The 10246-nt window shown below is 30.5% G+C and overlaps 1 protein-coding gene across 3 annotated transcripts; it reads right to left on the bottom strand.

Moving 5' to 3' along the window:
- Positions 1 to 1367: 1367 nt before the first annotated feature.
- Positions 1368 to 9778, bottom strand: LOC133308342 (agamous-like MADS-box protein AGL8). 3 transcript variants are annotated; one of them, XM_061508957.1, is made up of 8 exons: positions 9437 to 9778; positions 6939 to 7017; positions 6313 to 6377; positions 6126 to 6225; positions 5991 to 6032; positions 3677 to 3718; positions 2589 to 2698; positions 1368 to 1652 (listed from the first exon to the last, which is right to left on the bottom strand). In XM_061508957.1, exons 1-8 carry the CDS (start codon positions 9619 to 9621, stop codon positions 1556 to 1558), a joined length of 720 nt encoding a protein of 239 aa, XP_061364941.1. In that variant the 5' UTR covers positions 9622 to 9778; the 3' UTR covers positions 1368 to 1555. The 3 variants fall into 3 exon arrangements, 2 of the variants coding, with proteins under 2 accessions (XP_061364941.1, XP_061364942.1); XR_009751149.1 differs by having other exon boundaries at positions 1614 to 1652; positions 2589 to 2730; XM_061508958.1 differs by lacking the exons at positions 1368 to 1652; positions 2589 to 2698 and adding an exon at positions 2738 to 3568.
- Between the last annotated feature and the right edge of the window lie 468 nt (positions 9779 to 10246).

The raw sequence follows: 10246 nt of genomic DNA, 5'->3' as shown, positions 1-10246 counted from the left end.
TAATTCTAAAAATTGTTAGATTTCGACACGTTAGGACACGTTGTGATATTAAATAATATTTTTTATTTATGTAGTGTATATTATATTTAATATTCAATAATTTAACAAAAAAATGAAATTAAACTTATAATACCCATCAATTTTGCAAAGAAACATAAGATATCCAAAATATTTATATTAAACTCAATAAAATTATAATCATAATCCAACGAATCTATTAGTTGGAACTAAAAACGCAACGCAATGCAACCTTTGAATCATTTTTTGAGCTTCTACAATGCGTGTTGGAGTGTCGGAGAGTGTCGGGAAGTGTCGGACACGACACGTCAAGGTCTTTGAAGTGTCGGTGCTTCATAGTTATGTAATATTGACTTGATTGTAATTGGTGAATTATGTTAAGTATATTTTGAATCTTTGATAATTGGTGGTTTGTTTTTTAGTATTTTCATATAAGATATATATATATATATATATATATATATATATATATATATATATATATATATATTTAATTTTTTTAATATATAAAACCGGATCAGCGTAGTAACTCCGTGACCCCATGACCCTTGATCTCGACCAGGTCAATGGTCGGGCCAAATTTTTAAACACTGATTAGACGTGTTTTCTCCCTTAGTATTTTCATAGAATTCATCAGAAGTTAGCGATTATTGCCTACGAAAATATCGTTTTATGGAAAAATATGAAAAATCAATTTAGATAACTTTGCTTTTGAATTTGTTTGATAAGGGAGTAAAAAATAAATAAATAAACTGATTCACACCGCTTTAAAAGAATCATATTTTTTAAACCTATTCAAAAATCGAATTGTTTTTTTTTTTAAATCTGTTCAAAAATTGAATTATTTTTTTCTTTCTTTTTTTAAAACTGATTCGGTTAAAAAACAGAAGTCTATTATTTCGATTTGATTTGGTTTAGAAATTGAACCGAATGAAATCATACCCACAATTAGGAACATGAAAAAATCAAATGAACCCAACAAAATCATGAACCAAACCGAATTGCAATATATCATTATTTTTTTCAAACCAGATTAAAAATCTAATCATTTTCTCTAAATCAGTTCAATAACCATATTACTTTTTAAAACCGGTTTAGATTGGCTAAACCAAACCAAACTGTACACTCCCCTATTTTCTCGTATCGGGTCTTCTCGTTTTTTGATGTATGACAAAAGCATGTTCCTGCTTTATACTATTGAGCTAGTTTCGGGTGCGAGTTGGTCAAGTGTATCTCAATAAATTTTATATTCGTACATAAGTTACCCTTGAATTCTTTATCAAAACACAATCATAACTGATATTGTATATATATATATATATATATATATATATATATATATATATATATATATATATATATATATTATACTATATAGGCCTATACTTACAGCCTGACCATTTAATATACCCCAGCAGCATTGAAATTCCAGGTATGATCATCACTCAACAAATGCCTTTCGACGATCTATATGTAGGCTTCGAACAAGCCGTATTCGTATTTGACAAGAAAAGTGTACGTAGAGTGTAAAAGTCTTCTATTCATTTGTAGGACGAAGCATCCAAGGTGGAAGAATGGTGTTAGCTCGAGTTTGCGTTGGAGTTCCTTCATTATCTCTGGCTTGTGGTGAGCCTCTGCATCAAGTCACCCAGTTTACTTAATTAGTAATAAGTTGCAAATTCAAATATGAATTGAACTAATAAGGTGGATGTTTAAAATCAGTGATTCCTCTAGCCGTTTTCCCATCTCGAGTGACTGGCTTTGCCTTTGAGAATGAGTCTTTGTTCTTCTTAGTTCTCAAGGAATGAGTCTTCCTTGCTTTGACATATCTTATTGGCACTAATTACTAATTTGATTTATATGTTATTGTTCATGCAGGAATGGAAACAATGCCAATTAAATTAAGTGAATTAACTTTGTTGGAGAAATATAATATAAGGGAAAAATGTTTGTCATTTTAAACGACAGAAATTTATGTCATTTTAAGATAGATAGAGACACAAAAATTTTGAATTTTTAATTAAAGAAAACCATCAACTTTCTCTCTCCCATGATTTTCGTTTTTCTGTGTTTATCTCTCTCCTAAAATGACATAACTTATGTCATTTAAAATGACAAAACTTATGTCATTTAAAATGACAAACACCAAACTCATAATATAAATCATTAATATAATCTTCGCTTGATAGGTTAAGTTTTTAGGTAAAAGTGATTATCAAAGTCTCTATTACCAAGTGATCACAACATGTTATTCGACGGGGTTCATCCGCCCACGTTCAAAAGAGTTTGTATGTGCACAAATTAGTATATTAGATGAAGGGTTTATCATCTATCATTTAACATGATCACAAAAATTTTCCTACACACACAACATTTTGTGGGACCCGCAGCAAAAAAAAAAAAAAAAACTCCGGCACGCAAAACGAATCTCTATAACATAACACAATCACTTTTCCTACAACATAACTCTTATAAAGGCAAAAATGACTTCATGCATATCCAACTTCACGCTCAAAACAGGGTTGGGACTTGGGAGGCTTTCAAGTATACATAAGAGAAAATACACTAACCCTGTAGTCAAGGACTCCGATGGTTGAATTACAAGGACGGAGGTCACATCCATACTATTTTGCAGCCCCACTTGCTCCTGTTGGGCCAGCGCCTTCTCTTTTTCCTTTATCTGGTTTCCACTCAAATCTTTCTTGTCATGTACTGTCAGATTTGAGGGACATCAATTAAGTTGCCACTTTTTTTTTTTAAAAAAATGTGCATAAATGTCATGCAAATCATGCCTTCAAACTCATTAGAACTGTCAGCGAGTTGGGTTATGGCAAGTGGCATATTTTCTGAGGCCACCAAATTCTTTGTCAGTTATACTTATAGCGAGTATAATGGTCAAAACAGTGAGTCTTTTTGTGCATAGCCTTTTTTCTACGCAAGTATATCGCGTGTTATGAAATTATAAGTTACAAAAGTTGCTGTAAGTGGGAGCATGTTTAGATTAAACAGGCCACCACTGACAACTACTTTTGTAGTCTAAGATTTCATGACACGTGGTATAAAATTTTAAAAAATTTATTTTAAAATTTTGAAAGACTACAACTTTTGGCTTGGATATCTGAATGAGATGATTTTTTTTTATTTCACGCAACTTTTTGAGATCTATTCGAAGGGATTTGATCAAAAACATTTCTCGAAAATTGTTTTCTTGTGTCTCGTTTGGTATATTTTGTCTCAGTGAATGACGTTATTTAATTTCTATTCTAATTTTTACTTTTGAACAATAAAAACAATCCTCCCAGTGCGTAAATAGAAAAAAGTTACGTGAAATTAAAAACAAAATAACTCGATTTAAACAACCGAGCTAGAATTTATGACTTTCTAAAATTAAGTTGACTTGTTTTGCCATATAACAATCTATACTCACAGCCACTAACAGCGAGTTTGGTGGCCTCAAGCGACGTGTCACGTGGCATGACCAAACTCGCTAACAACTATAGAGAGTTTGGAGGTGTAGCAATTTGGCAAATTTTGTGACCCGTGTGACATTCTGACAATTTTTTTAAAAAAAAAACATGGCAACTTGGTCAGTGTCCTGATATTTGAAATCCAAACAACACAATCTGCATGAGTTGTTGAAAACCCAAAACTTTATTACCTTCTTGGCGAGCAAGTTGTTATGTTCCTGGAGTGCCTTATCCTGCATAATAGAACACAGGTAGTTATGTGACTCAACAAATAATCAAATCATGATTTATGACTTGAGGCATATCCTAAACTTCTTGGTCAATTGAAACTATGTGTACATAGTGTCAGTGAAAATTAAAAGTTTTGTAAGCGGAAATCGCTCATATTTTATATCATAAAATCTACCATTACATTAAATGTTCTTATCATATATCATAATTATTAAATTTTAAATTATTCTAAAATTATTTAATATTTCATTGATATATGTCAAAATTAATGTAAAATACACTTTTAAAATATATGAAAAAAAGAATCACTTGGTTATATACCCTTAGTACTATCAAACTTTTACGAGATTAGACACAACTAATCAAGGTAATAAATAGTTAAAATTTAATTATTTGATCCATAAAAATCAAATTCTTCTATATAAAGTTAATTATTGGATAGTTTAAGAATATTAAACTTTACATTAATATAAATTAATGAAATATAATCAAGCAGTTCTTATTTTCATATATTTCAAAAATATATATTAAATTAATTTAATATACATTGATGAAGTATTAAACAACCTTGAAATATACATTGATGAAGTATTAAACAACCTTGAAATAATGTAAAATTTTACAAATATGATATAATAGATACCTCAAAAAAATTTATTTAATAAAAAATTGCTCAAGAGTGTAAGAGTGATTATAATTTTCATCATATATATGGCAAATCATTTCTACATCTGTGATAGAAATTATTTTTGTGCCACAGACGTAAATATTTGAGAGAGAAAAATTATAAAAAAGAGAGAGACACCAACATGGAGCCCACTCTTATTTTGTGTATGTGGCAAAAAAATAAATATAATTTTTACCACAGATACAAAAATGATTTTCTGTTATATATATAGAGAGGTAGGTTATACTTACAACCTTTTTTTTACAACTTCTTACAACCATATCTTAACACCGTAGATTGGTGGTGATTTTCGCAAATTAAACTAATTAATTAATTATTAATTCACAATAATGATAACCGTTGATTGACGGAAATCAATGGTGTTAAGATATGGTTGTAAGAGGTTGTAAAAAAAAAGTTGTAAGTATAACCTTCCTCATATATATATATATATATGTGTGTGTGTAGGTTATCGTTTCTCAAGTTGTTTCAGATAACTTTATCTCTGTCTACTTAATCATAACAGTACAGAGATGAATCAATGGTGATAAAAGAAGAGAGAGAAAAAGAAAATCATAACCAATCAAAAGTGAATCAATTAATATAAGGAAATAAATAGACAAAACGACTTAATTTTTGGGTGGATAAAGATAAATATATCTCAAGATGCTTGAGAAATATTTTTCTCATATATATATATTGAGTTTAATGTATATCATGTTGTATAAGATAAAATTATTTCTTACATTTATATAAAAATGTATGAAGACATTTTTTTCTCTCTCTTTTCTTTTCATTCGAGCCTCACACACTTTTATATGTGTACAAAAAATAATTTTATCTTTTATAATATGAGAAATACCAAATTCATATTTTTTTTCGAAAATGTGGAAATTATGGGTGTACTACAACCTTCTAGCTACTCTTGGGAATTTTTTAAGGTACACCTCTGGCGCCATTTATTAAAAAATGGCGAAAAGACCAATAAAAAATGGAGAAAAGATGTGTAAGTTGTACATAGAAGACAAGGGAAAGAAGAAAAAAATTGAGCCTGTTTAATTGTGTTCTGATTTTTTTTGTTCTTAGAACTGTTTCGTAAAATAGTTATGGAAACGGTTGTTTTCTATATTTATTTAATTTTGAAAGTTAAAAATCAAAAAAGAAAACCAAAACAGAAAACAAAAACAACTCAGATATGTTCTCTAAATTTAATTATAAAAACAAAAAAAATAATTATAGTTTTCAAAACATTTTTTACAAAACAGGCTTTATTAAACAAGTTTTTTAGAAACAGAGCCATTAATATCTCTGTATCTGAAAGGTGAATCCACGACAAGTGCACCGAAAATACTCTCCTAATCTTGCACCACCCAGCTGGCTATGACTTACTTCTTTTAGAGTTTAAGAGAAAAAATAAATACTGTTCCCTATCAGTTACCAAGTTTTACTAGGTAATCAGCCTTCCATTAAGAAAATTCTCAAGCGTTAATGGACATACAAGGTTATGCTACCATATTCATTTTTATATTTTTTTGGATAAAATGTTACCATATTCAATAACAAGAAAGACTCACCTTTGTATTATAAAAAAGAAAAGAAAGACTCACCTTTTTCCGAAGCTCTGCAATAGTTTCGTACATGAGTTGGTTCTGCAGGTCAACACCCAGAATGACTAAATGACATTCAGTCCAAACCTCAAAACTATAAGGCCAAATTAAACTGTCAGGGTTGCACGGTTTTACCTTTCGTGATCTAATTTGTTTGAGAGCGGAACCAAGTTGTTGTTCCAATTTCTGAAGCTCTTTGAGACTTAAGCTATCCAGATCTTCTCCCTGAAAATTCCTGAAATAAAGCCACAAACTCTGTCATTGCATATTGTATATATTACACAACAACACAAAACAGCCCTTGCTCTTACAAATTTAATACCTTTGATTTCTCTCTAGGACTTCCACCCTAGCCTTGAGCTTTGCCTGTTCTAGAACCCAGTTTTCCTGACAATGCAGATAATGAAATCAGTATTCTAACTCTGCTAATCTACTCTAGCGGTGGCAAGTTACAATCGATACCTAGTTGATTTTGAATTGCTACGAAGAAGAAGGAAGAGTTGAAGTTCATGAATTGGAAATTTCTCTAAGCTTTAGAATGTATGCATTGCACATAATAAGTAATTAAACCACTCCCACTTAAAAGCGTATAGCTAGTGTGGGGTGGAGACAATTCTTGTACGCAGTCTTATATTTACATAATTGGCTTACATACTGGATTCAAACTCATGACCTTTCAGCCATAAAAATTATTACGGATACAAATTTTCGGAAAAAAACGTAATTATGGATACAATAATACAATAAATAATTCAAAAATAAATGAATGAGTTGGTTTAGCTATTAAAATTTGTTTAAATAGGCGTAGGGACAAATAATCAAATACCCTTCCACAGGCACAAGGTGGGTTTAGAGAAAGGAAATGATATATCATCTCCAATTTACATCAATTAATAAATCAACCAAAAAATTGAGTTCAAGGTTCATTCGGAGGAGCAAAAGGCCTACATTTGGTGCCTGATCATTTGTAACGAGCTGCCTCTCCGTATACGAATATCTCTCGTAACGTTCAAGAATTCTTTCCATACTGTTGACAAAAGAAAGTAACAGTGAGCATTTATAGACTACAATATAGGATGAAACAGTTCTATACTAATCTCTTATAATTTAAAACGTTAATGCATGCGCGAAGTGCTTATATCTGTTGTCTGTTTTATACACTCTAAACCAAAAGCAGCTACAAGTTGCAGGCATATATATAATGGTTTCTCTACAGTGCACTATTGAAAATTAACTATATTTGTTACTTATTCAGAAGAATCGGAACATTCATAAAAAAAAAAAAAATCAATTCTTTGCTATATTTGGAAAAAAAAGTTATAAATATTTTTTAAAAGTAAAGATTATACTTACTACCATTTTAAACTTACTATATTTATTACCTGATTGGTTACTGTTTAGTTAAATTGAAATCAAAGATTGAAAAAAGAGAAAAATTAATTACCGTTGATTTCAAATTGATTCAACGATAATTAGTCAAATAATAAAAATAATAAAACTAAAATAATAATAAATATAACGCCCCTTTTAAAAATGAATAATAAGGGGCGTTTGGTTGAGGGAAAATTTTTATGAATAATAGGGAAATAAGAATAGTTGGGAAATAGTTGGAAAGTGAATTTGGTAAGAAAATGTAAAAAAAGTTGTTTGGTTGAAAAAAATATTATCAGGAAATTAGGTAACATTTATGAAGTCTATGTTTGGCTGTAGGTAAAATATAGATGGGAAAAAACGATGCTATTACGAAAATACCCCTGTTTTAAATTTTTTTTGAAACAAACATCCTACCCTTTACCTTCAAAACAAGAAAAAATCTGTGTCTTCGGAAGGTATAATGGCCGTTTGAGATATTGTCTACACAGTGCCTTTGCCGGTTTTCACAAGAAACCACCTCCAAGAATTCTTTCTGAACAGTGCCAAACACATCATTCCACTTGCATATTCAAAATGCAATGCAATTAGGATTGATAGGGATTTAGACTAAATCTATGGAACCAAACGAGTGCTTTCCGGAATGCTTCCTTCGTATGCATAGGAAAGTTTGAAAAAGAACGCAACCAAACACCACCTAATGGTTTTATAAGAGTTACGTTGTAGGAAAAGTGATTGTGTAATGTTATAGAGATTCGTTTTGCGTGCCGTAATTTTCTTTTCTTTTTTTCAAAAAGTGTGGGCCCCACAAAAAGTTGTGTGTGTAGGAAAGTTTGTTGTGTCATGTTAAATGACAAATAAAAACCCTTAATTTTTTTTTTGAACATTACAAAGAATCGAATCGCACAACTAATATACCTTAAACACACCCAACACACTAGGCTATCCTAGTGGTGCAGCAAACCCCTAACTTTAAATATAACAAATTAAATCCCCGCCAACATGCGAGCAAAACTAACTTGGGAAGTAAAAGGTAAAGTTATGATTAAATTCGCCGTGTGTTATCCCCCAAAAAAAGAAATGGCTATAAGAGGATCATGGCACTGACTACAGACAAAAATAATAAGAGGAGAAAAATAGTCCCAACCTACCATGGCACACAATAGTATTATAGGGTATCCTCGACAGTCATATCAACTTTCGCGGCTTAATTTGATTGGCAGCGCAAACAACAAAAGGAATAGTTTAGGGCCAGCATCAATTTCATTTTCAAAAACAATTTTTTATTTAAAAAAACAAAAAAAAAACTTGTTTTGTAAAAATAAATTATAATTATATTTTGATTTTTAGAATCAAAATTTTTAAAACAAAAAAAATATAGAATATATCTATGTCATTAACAATTCTGCAAAACAAATTTAGGAACAAAAATATAAAACATTAGCACATATTTGAATTGTGTTTCCGAAAATAGTATTTTGATTTTCAAAACAAAAAAAAAAATTGATAACACCTATTTTGTAAAAATAGTTCTCAAAATTATAATTTTTTAATTTTTAGAATAAAATTTAAAGAATATATTTAAATTATTTTTATTTTGTATTTTGACTTTTAATTTAAAAAAATACAAAAAAAATCTATTTAATTAACTATTCTGTAAGATAATTTTAAGAAAAATAAAATAAAATAAAAACAAAATACAATCAAACATGCCATTAATTTCCTGCTTTTAATTAATTTCTATATTGAATTGTCATTAATTACGACGCTTTTCAGTTTTCGGTGTTGAGTCCTTTTTTCTCACAGTTGTGTCTGGCTTGAGTATGATAGATGAAGATGCATCACCTAGACAGAACTCTCCACAATACGAAAAGACACAGGATAACTATACCACAAAATATATGTATGAAGATTACTAAGGTCAAGGTGAAATTCCAATGAGAAATTGAGAATTATGCATTACATCAAACACGTCACTAACTACATAAACAATAAGCATGTGTTATGTGTACATATATAAGTTGTCGATAAAGATTGTTAGGTAGGGGTATATGGTATGGAACATTTATACGTACCAAGGGTCGCTGGAGAACTCGAAAAGCTTGCCTTTGGAGGAGAAGACTATGAGAGCCACTTCAGAATCGCAAAGCACAGAGATCTCGTGAGCTTTCTTGAGCAAACCAGACCTTCTCTTGGAGAACGTCACCTGTCTGTTGATCTTGTTCTCGATCCTCTTCAACTGCACTTTTCCCCTCCCCATATTTCACTATACTCTCTCGCTCTCTCAATTTTAATCAACGCATAAGACTCATGGACATGAATTGAAGATCGATACACTTAATTAATTTCTCTCTATATTTTTTTTTTTTCTTTGAGTTCTTTCTATATAAGTGAGACAGAGGAAAGAGGACTGTGGACTCTGGGGTCAAGGCTTCCATCATATATAGCACAACTCTTTCTTTCTCTTTCATTTTTATTGTAAAAATGGAAAATATTGTTGGTCAGTATTATAAGGTACGAGAGTCTATCTCATCTTAAATGATGTGAAGTTATGTCATTTTAAGAGAAAAAAATAAATAAATAAAAGAGTAAAGAGAGTTGACAAAAAAATAAAAGTGTAAGTTTCACTTCTTCATGAAAGTGAAAGGATATAAGTTGTGTGATTTTAAGAGATAAACACTTTTCTCTTCTAACAATGTACATCCGCGGAAAAATAAAACAAATAAAAGGCAAAAGGACAAACCGCTGATAGTATTCAAAAGGTGGTTTTGGAAAAACCGTTGTGGTTTCGTCAAAAACGTTGTCAAGTTATGATTGGCCACAGAGACTGTCGTTGTTGTCTGGGCTCCACTGTTTCTCGTACGCACTCCACCGGTTCACAGATA

The sequence above is a fragment of the Gastrolobium bilobum genome, unplaced genomic scaffold (assembly GCF_033153095.1).
Source record: "Gastrolobium bilobum isolate Gb01-03AN ecotype WA unplaced genomic scaffold, APGP_CSIRO_Gbil_v1 utg10772, whole genome shotgun sequence".
NCBI lineage: Eukaryota > Viridiplantae > Streptophyta > Magnoliopsida > Fabales > Fabaceae > Gastrolobium > Gastrolobium bilobum.
The sequence above is the reverse complement of the archived record's forward strand: the minus strand, read 5'-3'. Positions and strand labels throughout refer to the sequence as shown.